General features: G+C 41.3%; 1 protein-coding gene and 1 long non-coding RNA gene across 15 annotated transcripts in view; one reads left to right on the top strand and one right to left on the bottom strand.

The window, feature by feature from the left end:
* Positions 1-2456, top strand: part of LOC105607801 (uncharacterized) — an 84281-nt gene extending 81825 nt beyond the window's left edge. For all 8 annotated transcript variants that reach the window (XR_009599216.1, XR_009599213.1, XR_009599211.1 and 5 more), the window contains one exon: positions 1141-2456. This is a non-coding gene — a long non-coding RNA (uncharacterized LOC105607801). The remainder of the gene's footprint in view (positions 1-1140) is intronic.
* Positions 1-15098, bottom strand: part of PRUNE2 (prune homolog 2 with BCH domain) — a 291989-nt gene that overhangs the window by 42677 nt on the left and 234214 nt on the right. For all 7 annotated transcript variants that reach the window (XM_027964476.3, XM_042243325.2, XM_060409321.1 and 4 more), the window contains one exon: positions 1231-1310. In XM_027964476.3, coding sequence (XP_027820277.2) covers positions 1231-1310 — 80 coding nt within the window. The remainder of the gene's footprint in view (positions 1-1230; positions 1311-15098) is intronic.

The following is a 15098-nucleotide window of genomic DNA, read 5'->3' as shown; positions in this document are numbered from 1 at the left end:
ATTTTTTTATTTTATTTATTCTAATTGGAGGCTAATTACTTTACAATATTGTAGTGGTTTTTGCCATACATTGACACGAATCAGCCACGGGTGGACATGTGTTCCCCATCCTGAACCCCCCTCCCTCCTCCCTCCCCATCTCATCCCTCAGGGTCATCCCAGTGTACCAGTCCCGAGTACCCTCTCTCATGCATTGAGCCTGGACTGGCCATCTATTTCACATATGATAATATACATGTTTCAATGCTATTCTCTCAGATCATCCCACCCTCGCCTTCTCCCACAGAGTCCAAAAGACTGTTCTATACATCTGTGTCTCTTTTGCTGTCTCGCATACAGGGTTATCGTTACCATCTTTCTAAATTCCATATATATGCGTTAGTATACTGTATTGGTGTTTTTCTTTCTGACTTAATTCACTCTGTATAATAGGCTCCAGTTTCATCCACCTCATTAGAACTGATTCAAATATATTCTTTTTAATAGCTGAGTAATACTCCATTGTGTATATGCACCACAGCTTTCTTATCCATTCGTCTGTGGATGGACATCTAGGTTGCTTCCATATCCTGGCTATTATAATCAGTACTGTGATGAACATTGGGGTACACGTGTCTTTCCATTCTGGTTTCCCCAGTGTGTATGCCCAGCAGTGGGATTGCTGGGTCGTATGGCAGTTCTATTTCCAGTTTTTTAAGGAATCTCCACACTGTTCTCCATAGTGGCTGTACTAGTTTGCATTCCCACCAACAGTGTAAGAGGGTTCCCTTTTCTCCACACCCTCTCCAGCATTTATTGTTTGTAGACTTTTGGATAGCAGCCATTCTAACCAGTGTGAGATGGTACCTCATTGTGGTTTTGATTTGCTTTTCTCTGTAAATCACTAATTTTAAACATTCTCACACTTAAATATAAATTTGGTGAACTTAGATGTTGGTTAGAATTTGGTATTATGATAAAAAGCAACCATTATCACAGGAACTGAAAACGTTGGCAGATCTAGGCATGGCTTGGGAGACAAAGGGTAGCCTGCACTCGTTGGTTATTTAAGTCAACTCTGTAATTAACTACATCAAGCCTAACACCTTCCTCGCACATTTTTTTTCCTCCTCTCTTCACCTCTATCACTGAAATCACAAGTTGGATGCACAGGAAATGGTTCTCTCACTGAATAATGAACACGTTTGGATATAGAACACCGCTGAAAGAAATTAACGAACACTCTCTCACCCGGCCTCATGTCTGCATCAGTGGGACTCAGCATTCCCTCCTCAAAGCGGATATCCATCCCTACATCCTCTGACAGCAGTCTGGAAAAAAAGAAAAAAAGCAAATGGTGTAAAACACTGTGTGGGATTTCATTTTCTTTGAAAAGGAAACCCTAAGATTCCAGGATAGTATTTTCAATAAACCTAGTACATGTACTGAATTCACGTAAGTGGCCCCAAATCAGAAAACAAACTTTCTGCGGTTACTGTGAATGAGAACCACAGACACAGCTTTTACCCTGTGCACACTGAGAGTCACTTCCGTCAGGTCACACAAGTAAACACACCTCACAAAATTCAAAAACAGGAAAAGTAAATAACTAATAAAATATATTTAAGGAGACATGTAACTTTTTTTCTTTCCAACAAGAGATGTCATATATACTCTGGAGTAAGGACAGAGCTGACTTTGTATGTATCTCTTCCTCTGCGTAAATTTGAGCATACTACTTAAACTGCTATGGGTACAAGAAAGCATACATGCTGGTCTTTCTCTGTAAAACAGGGATATACCACCTACCTCACTGAGCTGTTGAAAGATTAAGCAATGAATGTAAATTGCCTGACATCCCTGAGGAGGTACCAACTATTAATATTTTCTTTCCTTTGAATATTTAAAAATTCATTGTGAATTACACATTGAGGAAGATGGTTTTGGTCATGAGTTACTATCTTTTCTAATCAGTTTTGAACCTGGGACTGTTTATATTAGCCCACTTGGTAAGATTAGTGGAAGGGGAACAGACAAATACTGAGGAAACTGCGGCAAATTTACATGCTTTTGTAGGAAGCTAATCACTGTTGTGTGGTGTTGGAGAAGACTCTTGAGAGTCCCTTGGACTGCTAGGAGATCCACCCAGTTCATCCTAAAGGAAATCAGCCCTGAATATTCATTGGAAGGACTGATGCTGACATTGAAACTCCAATACTTTAGCCACCTGATGCGAAGAACTGACTCATTTGAAAAGACCCCGATGCTGGGAAAGATTGAAGGCAGGAGAAGGGAACAACAGAGGATGAGATGGTTGGACAGCATCACCAACTCGATGGACATGAGTTTGAGTAAACTCTGGGAGTTGGTGAGTGGAGGCCTGGCATGCTGCAGTCCATGGGGTCACAAAGAGTCAGACATGACTGAGCAACTGAACTGAATTGAACCACTGTTCACAGTAAATTCCCCTTGACTTATTTTTGTCTCCTGACCTTCATTCAGTACATCCGCATTTGTCACAATTATATATTTTTCTTCTTGGGGGCTTTCATGTAATTTCTCTCATCTAGGGTAAATACCTCTGATGTAGGCACTCTTCTAAATTTAAACATGATAAACCTTTGTGTTAAAGTCCTAAATTTAATCCCTCCCACTCCCCCTCCCTCTCTTATTGCAACTCCTTTCCACCTCAATCCAGGTCTACCAAACATTTGAATTTTGCTTACCTGGATGATCAATTTTTTCGGGATCCAAGTTAAACCCCGTACTGTCAATAAAGCCTATGATGTAAACAAAATCCCACATCCCTAGTGATAACAACTTGCTTCACTTATTTAACAAATATGTACTGTGTGTCTGCTCTGTGCTAAGGATACAGAAGACTGAAATAGACCAGCCTCATTCTTGTCATGAAAATGAGATGATGGAGTTAAAATAATATTGACTGCTACCAACAACTCAGAGCTGCTCCTGAAAGAAGTAAATGCCTTCCTCCTTACCTGTCAACCCTACAGACCTCTTCAAAAACATAAGGAATTTCTTTCTCCATACACTTGCTATGGCTTCTGCCATGTATGTTCTCTGAAATGAGTCCTGCAGCTTAGTTGAAGAGAGGGAGGGGTCAGCATGTGAGCCATAGACAATAATGTAATGGCAGGAATAAGATAACTCCTGCCAGAGACACACAGCACTGGGAGGCAGCAAACTGAACTGCCCAGCAGTGAAGGGGGGAGTGGTGGGCAAAGAGAAGGCCTTCTAGGGGCTCCCGTTTTGAAAGACCTGGGACCCAGAGGGATAGTTGTCTGGGTTTCCTGTACTGCTGCAATTTTTCAGATCTCCCTACAATGGTGCCTTGTCATCTGGGTGTGTTCTCCTTGACGTCAACCCTGTAGGACCTGTGACACAGCGAAATTCTGCTGAGAGCAGTTACATTCAAATCTTAGCTCCATCCCTTACTGTGTCACATGGCAAGTTATCTAATCTTTCTGTGTCTCCCTTCCCTCACCAATAAAAAAAAGAGACTGTGCAATGCCTAAGAATAATATTGAAAGAAAAAAATGCTGTCTCCTTTATTGAAGTTCCTTTTGCTGTCTGTTGTAACTGCTTTCTCCATTAGCCTTGAAGCTTCATGAGGACAGAAACCATGTCTGTCTTCTTCACTATTACATCTCCAGCACCTGGTATAAACACTCAACAAATATGTGTTGGATTGAATTACTGAACTTGAACTTCCCTAAATGCACACGTACATGATTTTCCCTAGTTGCCTATGAGTCAACCTTAAAAAAAAAAAAGAAAAAGACATCTTATCTACTTGATCCAGAGGGCACATAGGGGTGCTGGCCATAGGCCCAATACGAAGTTTAAAAATAGATAGTACCCACCTTAAAATTTTGCAGGTTTTATTGATGTTTCTAAGCTATGGGCAACATCATAGAATAATTGAGAGTCCTAGATATGAGGGTCTAGTTATGGGTTATAGTTCTACTGTTAGTACTGACAAGCTGATTAACCTTGAGAAAATTAACTATCTTTGTGATTTTAAAGGAAGATAATAAATACCCAACATCACAGGGACTGTGGAGAACAAACAGAATAAGGAAGTACTCTGAAAATTATAAAGCACTGACTAAGTTTAAGGTATTATATCCCCCCAGTTTAAACATAATGTAAGATCAGTGATTTAACTGAAGTATGTGTCATGGTTAGGCAAAACATAATTAAGTTTCCTAAAATTTGAGTATTAGCCCAGGCAAGGGTAAGTTTCAGTGCTAAACAGATCTCCCTAGAGACTGTAAGTGCCCCTGGATGCACTGAAGTTAGTAAATAGAGTCTTTGTCTCTCAATGTCTTTTTGCAACACAGAGCAGAGACCCTATTAAGGAGGTGCTAGAAAACCAAAAGTGACATACCTGAGAGAAGAGAGAAACTGAAGCTGCGATCACGCAGTGATCAGAAGCGAGGGACCCACAAACCCACGGATATTACAGAAAGTCATGCGGACTTTTTCAGGAAACCCCAGGAAAGAGAGAAGGAACACTGAACCAGAACAGCCCAGAGGCAAACCTGGGAGAAACCCATTCATACATTAGGCCGATAAATATTTGTAGAAATAAAGTAGCCAAACAGAATAATTGGCAATGAAATAGCACGGAGTTTTACATCAGTAATGGACGCCCCTCGGGATCGGTTGGGTAACTAATCAATCCATCGTGAAGGTAAGTATTTTACCGTATCCATCGGTAGTCACTACTTAATTTGGGGTTTTCCGTATACAGCACGGAGGTACCAAAGAGGTTGTGGGGAGCTGTAAACACAAGACTGACTACCGCGGCCATCCTCACCAAAAGATGCTTAGCTCCACATCTCCATCTAGAGGATGGATCTGGAATTGTTTGTTTGCTGGGTGGTTTTATAAACATCACCGATCTTCACCCAACAGTTCTGGCTCTCCACTTTTTGCACACGTGGTAGAAGTGTACTTCCCTGTCCTCCTCTGAAATGAAGGTGGGCATTGTGACTTGCTTTGACAAATGAAATGGTGGCCGAAGTGGCAGGTTTCACTTCTGGGAAGAAGAATTAGGAGAAAGCATGGGTGCCACGCGTTGTTCCCCACCTTGGTGCCTACGGAGGAGCTCAGCCCAACGGCTATGAGAAGCAGAGCCTCTGCTAAACAAAGCTCACTGGATATATGAGCAAGAAAGAATTTTTTGTCTTACCCAGAGATGTTGGGTTTCTCAAACTGCTAATCCAACCCATTCTGAGTAGTACTACTGTTTATACTGATCTTTACTGCTTGTTTTGAAGGGAGTATCTGACTCACACTATGCCCTGATTTCCTACACTCTCAGCCCAGGCTCAGGCTGATGTACACATCTTCCTGTCTAGGTTGCTAAAACATAAAAGAACACTTTAAAAGATGAGGACAAAGCTCAGAAGAGCATCAAATGCTTTCAAGTATTCTATAAACTTGAATATTAATATACTACCTTTATGGGTTTTTCACAGTCACCTAGCCCTTGTCAATTCACTTAATACTTTTATTTAAATTGACTTATTTTATTCAAGTTTGCTCTGAAAGAAAGATTTTTATCACTATACATGGAAACTTAGAATCACTTGCCTAAAAGAAATAGTTGCATAAGTTTAATCAAAATAAAACAGTGCTATTAAATTCAAGGTAGAAACCCTTGAGCTGTCACTGTGAGACTTTATTGCTAAAAAGAAGAGATTAGAAAGTGTCTGACAAGGTGTAATGTCATTTATTGTTATAAATACAAAGAAATGCTATGTAAGACAGAACACCCTAAAAGTAATCCATACATTTCCAAACTTGAAAGAGACCAAGGGAAATTCCAGGTGCCAGAAATGAACAGTTATTCTAGAAGCCTGATGAAAGTTAGTCTGCAGCATTCTTGACTGGACATAGGCCTTAGGGCCCCACAGGAGAAGGGACCTCCAGGTGCTAGAAGAAAGACCTGGATCTGAACTTCCACATAAGGCCATGGTCCCTAAAGAACTGCCCTCTGAATGAAAAGAGAGTGAGAACAAACTCTGTCCTCTGGCCTCAGAAAGCATAGTCTGCCTGTAATCTTGGGTGGAAAATAAAAAGCAACCACTGAGAATTAGACACGCTATTTGTATGCCAAGTGTGTCTGATTTATATTACCTGAGTGATGTAGCAAACCCAAGCCAAGAGATTAAAATTAAAACTCATCTAGGACCATTAAAAGCCTAGATTCCCAGGGTTCCAGAAGAATCAAATATGAAACCACTTGGCAGTGCTACTTTCACTAACTAGGATTCACTGGAAATCCACTTAGGAGAAAGTTAAAAACCCTCTAAAAGATGAACTCACACCAACACCCCCAACCCACACCTCCTAAGCTGCACATTACACTAGGGAAAAGCATTATGAAAAATTGCCAGCAGATGCTATAAACAGAAAAACTAGCAATAAAAGTAATTTAATAAATGAATAATATGAAAGAGATTATAATAATCACCTAGAGCCAGACATCCTGAAATGTGAAGTCAAGTGGGTCTTAGAAAGCATCACTACAAACAAAGCTAGTGGAGGTGATGGAATTCCAGTAGAGCTATTTCAAATCCTGAAAGATGATGCTGTGAAAGTGCTACACTCAATATGCCAGCAAATTTGGAAAACTCAGCAGTGGCCACCGGACTGGAAAAGTTCGGTTTTCATTCCAATCCCAAAGAAAGGCAAAGCCAAAGAATGCTCAAACTACTGCACAATTACACTCATCTCACATGCTAGTAAAGTAATGCTCAAAATTGTCCAAGCCAGGCTTTAGCAATATGTGAACTGTGAACTTGCAGATGTTCAAGCTGGTTTTAGAAAAGGCAGAGGAACCAGAGATCAAATTGCCAACATCTGCTGGATCATGGAAAAGGAAGAGAGTTCCAGAAAAACATCTGTTTCTGCTTTATTGACTATGCCAAAGCCTTTGACTGTGTGGATCACAATAAACTGTGGAAAATTCTGAAAGAGATGGGAATACCAGACCACCTGACCCACCTCTTGAGAAACCTGTACGCAGGTGAGGAAGCAACAGTTAGAACTGGACATGGAACAACAGACTGGTTCCAAATAGGAAAAGGAGTACATCAAGGCTGTATATTGTGACCCTGCTTATATAACTTCTATGCAGAGTACATCATGAGAAACGCTGGACTGGAAGAAACATAAGCTGGAATCAAGGTTGCCGGGAGAAATATCAATAACCTCAGATATGCAGATGACACCACCCTTATGGCAGAAAGTGAAGAGGAACTAAAAAGCCTCTTGATGAAAGTGAAAGAGGAGAGTGAAAAAGCTGGCTTAAAGCTCAACATTCAGAAAATGAAGATCATGGCATCTGGTCCCATCAATTCATGGGAAATAGATGGGGAAACAGTTGAAACAGTGTCAGACTTTATTTTTGGGGGCTCCCAAATCACTGCAGATGGTGATTGCAGCCATGAAATGAAAAGACGCTTACTCCTTGGAAGGAACGTTATGACCAACCTAGATAGCATATTCAAAAGCAGAGATATTACTTTGCCAACAAAGGTCCGTCTAGTCAAGGCTATGGTTTTTCCAGTGGTCATGTATGGATGTGAGAGTTGGACTGAAGAAAGCTGAGTGCCGAAGAATTGATGCTTTTGAACTTTGGTGTTGGAGAAGACTCTTGAGAGTCCCTTGGACTGCAAGGAGATCCAACCAGTCCATTGTAAAGGAGATCAGCCCTGGGTGTTCTTTGGAAGGACTGATGCTAAAGCTGAAACTCCAGTACTTTGGCCACCTCATGCGAAGAGTTGACTCATTGGAAAAGACTCTGATGCTGGGAGGGATTGGAGGCAGGAGGAGAAGGGGATAACAGAGGATGAGATGGCTGGATGGTATCACCAACTCGATGGACATGAGTCTGAGTGAACTCCGGGAGTTGGTGATGGGCAGGGAGGCCTGGCATGCTGCGATTCATGGGGTCGCAAAGAGTCAGACACGACTGAGCGACTGAACTGAACTGAACTGGACTAAAATCTTCATGGTGTTAAAGCACTGAGATTTGGCATTGTCTGTCATAGCAGGTAATGTCATTTACCCTGAGTAGCCATGCTGCTTAAAAAAGGAACATCTAAAAATAATAATGCAGAAGTGTTGATGATAAAGTGTTATAAAAAGAAATATCAGAAAAACATTAGCCACAGGAAGCAAGTGTCACAAAATTAGTAACAAACAAAATAGTCTTTGGGCAGAAAAGCATTATTAATGGTTAAGAATGTTAATACTTTATGATAAAAGGAGGAATTTCTCAGAAGATATATTGATCCAGAGTCAATATGCTTTTAACAACATAAGCCAAAAAAAGTCAAATATAAATTATAAGGAGAAATTGATTTCATGGGTGTGAACTTGAATATGTCTCAAGAATTTATAAATCTGAAAAAATGCATAAAGATACAGAAGATCTGAACAAAGTACTAACACAGCTTAATCTAATGGACAGATCTACATTCAAGAAAATTACACATTTTTTTAAACTCATGAAAATTGTATAAAATGTCATGTAAAATACCAAAAGTCAATATTAGTTAGTGTTAGTCACTCAGTCATGTCCAATTCTTTGTGACCCCATTAACTATAGCCCACCAGGCTCCTCTGCCCATGAAATTCTCCAGGCAAGAATCCTGGAGTGGGTAGCCATTCCGTTCTCCAGGGGATCTTCCTGACCTAGGGATCAAACCCAGGTCTCCTGCATTGCAGGCGGATTCTTTACCATCTGAGCCACTAGACTGCATGTGCTTTATTTTCTGACTTCAGGATGACATAAAAGAAATCAATCATAAAAAGACTGGAAACTGGAAAACACATTTGTAAGTTGTTGAACAATAAAGTATGACATATCAAAACTCGTGAAAGTAGCTAAAGAAATTCCTAGAGTAAAACAAATAGCCTTGAACTCAAACATTAGAAAATAAAATGAATGAATTAGCTAAGGGCTCAACTCAATCCAGGAAGTTAGAAAAAGAACCATGCTCTTAGGTAACTTCATGCTGTTTATGCTAAACGTGGGCACCTATCTTATCACAAACACCACGACGTGGGGGCCAGCAACATAAATGGAATTCTTCAATTTGAGAATGGATCCCGGTTCAATTAGAAGAATTGCTGTTACCAGATTTTGTGTTTCTGGTACTTACACTTCTTCATAAAGAAACCAGCATGCTGTAGCATGGCAGTCCTGACACCACAGAGTAAAGGACTAGTCACAAAGCAAAACTTTGGTACCTCGTTAATTCCACCCTTTTGCCTTTAGACCAGGTACAAAGGTAAGCCCATTCTACATTGTATATCCTTCCAGCATTTCTGAAGCTGGGGGGATTTAATTGTTGTAGGATTAGCCCTATCCAAGATCAAGTTCTTTTTAACAGCAAATGAGCAGTGAACCAAGACACACACACACAGCACTTCAAGATGCTCATGCTTCCTGACAGGTGTGCACACTCAGCAGCAGACAACACTGTTTCCAGGGAATAATCATTCTTATAAGACTGACCATTAAGAAATACAGCTCCATAGAAATGGGGTAGCAGGCTAAGGATGTTAATTGTTCTTTAGAAAAATACTGGATAGTTATGCTTATTTATTTGGGGAAATGATTACATAAAGAGAAAGTTCTTTTGTGACAGAGTTCCTAAAATTCTCCTGATTTCCTTCTAGTCAAATAAGACACACTTGACTGGTAAGGTTGCTTTCTCTAGGCATGGAGATAAAATGGAAAAAGAAGAAAACCTTTCACCAGGTGCTTGCCTGCCTTTGTTAAATACATAAATTAGCCCTTTAAAGACCAAAGGTTGGAGAGTTGCCATTTTAGGATCCCTGTCTGATAATGTGAAGTGAAGTGAAAGTTGTTCAGTTGTGTCCAACTCTTTGTGACCCCATGGACTACATGGTTCATGGAATTCTCCATGCCAGAATACTGGAGTGGGTAGCCTTTCTCTTCTCCAGGGGATCTTCCCAACCCAGGGATCAAACCCAGGTCTCTCGCATTGTAGGCAGATTCTTTACCAACTGAGAGCTAAGGGAAGCCCAGGAATACTGAAGTGGGTAGCCTATCCCTTCTCTAGGGGATCTTCCCCACCCAGGAATCAAACCAGAGTCCCCTCCACTGCAGATGGATTCTTTACCAACTGAACTATCAGGGAAGTCAGATAAAGTGGGCAGCACAATTTAAGGTAAGGGTACATGCTACTCTGTAAGCTCCAGAGCTCTTATCACATTACTCAACTGGGGGTAAGACAGGCTGCACTGGGGATCACACACAGCTTAATCAAGCTGATACTCAGGAAAGGATGGGAGCTTAGGAAGCTGAGTCTGAGCTCTTGAAATGAGGTTCTTGCCAACAACTGGCTACCCCATGGGACCTCACTCACCCCAGAACACATAAGTGTGGTGACTCCTATAAGCCAGTCAGCTGAGGGCAGATAAGGAAGGGAGAACAGGGAAAGGAGACTGAATGAAACGGAAGATAAGCACTTGGCACTCACCCAGTGACTACCTTCTCTAGGGATTTTGCAAACCCCACAAACCACAGCCATCTGTTCTCCAATTCTCAGAGGCAAAAGGCATAATATAGTCTCCTTACTCAGAGTTCAATTCTCAGAATAGGCAAGTAGCAAAAATCACTTGTCCTCCAAACGACCCTTGAATGATAGCATATGTCATTCTGTAGAAAATCCTTTGTAGTAGCCTTATGAGCACTACCATCTAAGGAACACTGAGGAGGGATAGAAGGAAAGCCTAAATATCATTTAAACCCTTTGCTTTGCAGATAATAATTAGATCCTTGGCTGTGAACGGGGCTGCATGGAGAATTCTACCTCTTGCCTGCAGGGTATATATTAGTCCCACATTTTTTTCTAAAACCTTAAGACATCAATAATGTATTTGTTGTTAAGAAGATTAAATTAAATGATGTAATCTCACATTGGGGAGGGGCATATGCTTGTTTCTGAAGCCAACCTACAGTTCACAACTTGGATGACTCATAAGCATTTTGAATTCAACATGTACAAGACTGAATTCAGCGCTTTCTTTTACACAGGTCTGCTACAGCCTACATTCCCTGTGGAGGTTTTGAAAAATGTCCATGAATTCTCTGACATTCCTCTCAGAAGTTGGAGCCTAATCCTCCTTTCCTTAAGCATGGACTGAACTTAGTGACTTGCTTTTAAAGAATGGAATGAGGTAGAAGTGACAGTGTCTGACTTCTAAGACTAGGTCCCAAGAAGCATGTGCCTTGCTTCCTCTTTGGTCTCTCTTGGATTGCTCTCCCTGGGAGAAGCCTGCTGCCCCAGAGGATGCTCAAGCATGTAGTGAGGAACTGAGGCTTCCTATAAAAATCCAGGCAGAAACTGAGGCCTCCTGCCAACAGCCACGTGAGGGGCTCGCCTTAGAAGCAGGTCCTCCAGCCCCAGTCAAGTCTTCAGATGACTGATGTCTCAACAGCAACTTCATAAGAGACCCTGAGTCAGAACCACTATCTAATCTGCTCTTTAATTCCTGATACAGAAACCATGAAAGTATAAATGTCTGTTGTTTTAAGGTAAATTTTGAGACAATTTATTACCTGGTAATAGTCAGCTAACATCTTCCCATCCCAGTGAATGTCCCTACTGATCACCTGAGCTCCTAAACCCCCAAATGAGCATTCATTCATTCTTTTCCTTCTTTTTCTACCATTTTTTCCCAATCCAGTTGACCATCCTGACAATCCAGTCTTACACACTGGCCTCATCTTCTCCTCTTCACTTTCACTGCTATGATCTTAGTTCATTTTTTTCCTAGCAGAAACCTGTTTCTGTTTTCACTCCCCACCCCCCTCCACATTGCTCAGTATCCAACCTTCTCAATCTAACCTTGTTTCAGTCCTTTCACATCCCCATTGCCTCAAGGGAAGCGTCCTGGCTCCAGAGTATGGCTCATCAGGCTTCACGGCCTGGCTTCCCAGGATACACCCAAGCTTCCTCTCCCCTCAGACACACCTCACCTTGGCCATTGCCCATTCCCTATTGGGCCCTCGCTTGTCATCGACAACTCAGCTTAGACATCTCAGCCACAGAGCTCATCCCCAACCTGCACAGTTAGGTCAAGTTCCACAGTACCATGAGCTCACATCAAATGGATATTTTTCATGATTTACAACAATCTGTTCCTAACTTGTCTGCCCTACCTCCCACACTCATGACCGCTCTTGTTCCCCACCTCCACACTTACACACAGAGGTCTGAGGGCAGGCTCTCCCAGTGCTTAGTATGTGTAATTGGCAAAGGGCCTAGCATGTGGTGGAGGTGAATAACTAGCTACTGAATAAACACCCTTATTTAGGGATGTGAGGATGCCCTGCTCTCTAGCAAAGTGTTCCTCACAAGGTCTTATCACATGATGGAACTCGACCACCAAAATTCGCTACCAACAAATCACCTTCCATAACAAGTTAAACTTTCTTCAAAACATAATTCAGACAAATGTATACATATATCCCCTTCCTCTTAAGCCTTCTTCCCACCATATCTCACCCCTCTAGATAGCTAGTACAATCCAAAAACACAATATTATAAAGCAATTTTTTTTTTAAATTTAAACACAAAAACATAACTCAGAAATGTGGGTGATTCTTACAATAGTGATTATCACAGAAGAGCAATTGCTCTAAACATAATTAGGTGAAGTTCAGCCAGTATACAGTTTACAGTGCTTTCTCTCACAGTGATAAAAATACCTCTCTGATGCTATTAGGAGCAACCTGAGGTAGAGGGAAGGTCGGCGGGGGTGCATACTAAATAAGGATGAGGTTTTTGTGAAAGGAAGAGGAAGAGAAATGGAAATTTCTGTTTGTCTTCAGAAATGCAGTCAGCAGCTTCTGGAGATTGACCACGTAAGTGTCCAGAGTCTGAGCACTGACTCCAGAAACCCTGCCAGTCCTCCTCACCAGCAGCTCAGCACCACCTGGGATTTCTCCTTTGTGCAAATGAGTCTGTAGATACCTCCCCCACGCTACCCTCCCGCTTGAGGAGACCTGTTCACAAGGATTCCTCTCCCCAGCAGTGCAATGCAATGGCCTCACTGCCTTGGTTTTACTTCCCCTTATTCACTCAGCAGTGAGGACAGTCTGTCCTCAGAAAAATGAACAACAGGAGCCCAAAGAGATACACTTTCGACTGCTGCTCAAGCAGTTATATTTGCTGATCCCTAGGGTGTGGCAGGGGAATTAAGTCTTTGACTTCTCCAGAGCTAGGGTCAGCAAAATTTCTGTCAAGGTCCAGATACTAAATTTGTTAGATTTTGCAGGTCATACAGTCTGTGTCACAAGTACTCAACTGTGCTGTAGCACAAAAACAGCCATAGAACATGCAAATGAAAGGGCATGGCTGTGTTCCAATAAAACTAGGGAGAAAAATAGGTGCCCAGCTAGATCTGGCCTGGAGGCCATAGTTTGCTGACCCTCATTCTAGATGAAAACAACTTGAATAAAATTTCATTTCTCAAAAGGGAACACTCCTACACTGTTGGTGGGAATGTAAACTGATGATGCAGCCACTAGGGAGAACAGTATGAAGGTTTCTTAAAAAACTAAAAATAACATTTCTACAGATGGCCAAAAGGCATATGAAAAGATGCTTATCATCACTAATTACTAGAGAAATGCAAATCAAAACTACCATGAAGTACCACCTCACACCAGTCAGAATGGCCATCATTAAAAAGTCTACAGATAACAAATGCTAGAGAGGGTGTGGGGAAAAGGGAACCCTCTACACTGTTGGTGAGAAGGTAGGTTAGTGCAGCCACTGTGGAAGCAAGTACGGAGATTCTTCAGAAAACTAAAAATAGAATTACCATTTGATCACTCCTGGGCATATATCCACACAAAACTATAACTCAAAAGATACATGCACTTCTATGTTCATAGAAGCACTATTTACAATAGCCAAGACATGGAAACAATCTAAATGCCCATCAACAGATGAAGGGATAAAGAAATGTGGTACACATATATACTGGAATACTACTCAGCCATAAAAAGGATGAAATAATAACATTTGCAGTGACATGGATGCAACTAGAGATGATCATACTGAATGAAGTCAGAAAGAAAAAGACAAACATTATGTGATATCATTTATATGTGGAATCTAAAATATGACACAAATGAACATATCTGTAAAAGAGAAATAGAATCACAGACAGAGAACAGATTGGTAGTCTTCAAGGGGGAGGGGCTTGAGGAAGGGATGGAATTGGAGGTTGGGGTTAGCAGATGTAAGCTTTTACATATAAAGTGGATAAACAAGGTCCTATTGTATAGTACAAAACTATATTCAACATTCTATGATAAGCCATAATGAAAAGAATATAAAAAAGAATGTATAATTTGAATGTAAATGTAAAATTGAATCATTTGCTATACAGTAGTAACTAATAAGGAGAAAGAAATGGCAACCCACTCCAGTACTCTTACCTGGAGAATCCCAGGGACAGAGGAGCCTGGTGGGCTGCTGTCTGTGGGGTTGCACAGAGTTGGATACGACGGAAGTGACTTAGCACCAGCAGCAGTAACTAACAAACACAACACTGTAAATAAACTGCACCTCAGTTTCCAAAAAACAACTAAAATAGAGTTAGCATATGATCCAGCAATCCCCCTCCTGGGATATATCCAGAAAAGACAGAAACTCTTATTTGAAAAGATACATGGACCCCACTGTTCATAGCAGCACTGTTTACAATGCTAAGACATGGAAACAATTCAACTGTCCATCAAAAGATGAATGGATAAAGATGTGGTAAAGACAAACAATGGAGTCTTAGCACTAAAAATGAGTGAGATAATGCCATTTGCAGCAATATGGATGCAGCTAGAGACTAGCATACTAAGTGAACTCAGACAGAGAAGGAAGAATATCACCAGTCAGTTCAGTTCAGTCGCTCAGTCGTGTCCAGCTGTTTGCGACCCCATGAATCGCAGCACGCCAGGCCTCCCTGTCCATCACCAACTCCCGGAGTTCACTCAGACTCGCGTCCATCGAGTCAGTGATGCATCCAGCCATCTCATC

This window comes from Ovis aries, chromosome 2, assembly GCF_016772045.2.
Source record: "Ovis aries strain OAR_USU_Benz2616 breed Rambouillet chromosome 2, ARS-UI_Ramb_v3.0, whole genome shotgun sequence".
NCBI classification, from domain to species: Eukaryota; Metazoa; Chordata; class Mammalia; order Artiodactyla; family Bovidae; genus Ovis; species Ovis aries.
Note: the sequence above shows the minus strand (reverse complement) of the source record. Positions and strands in the feature narration are given on the sequence as shown.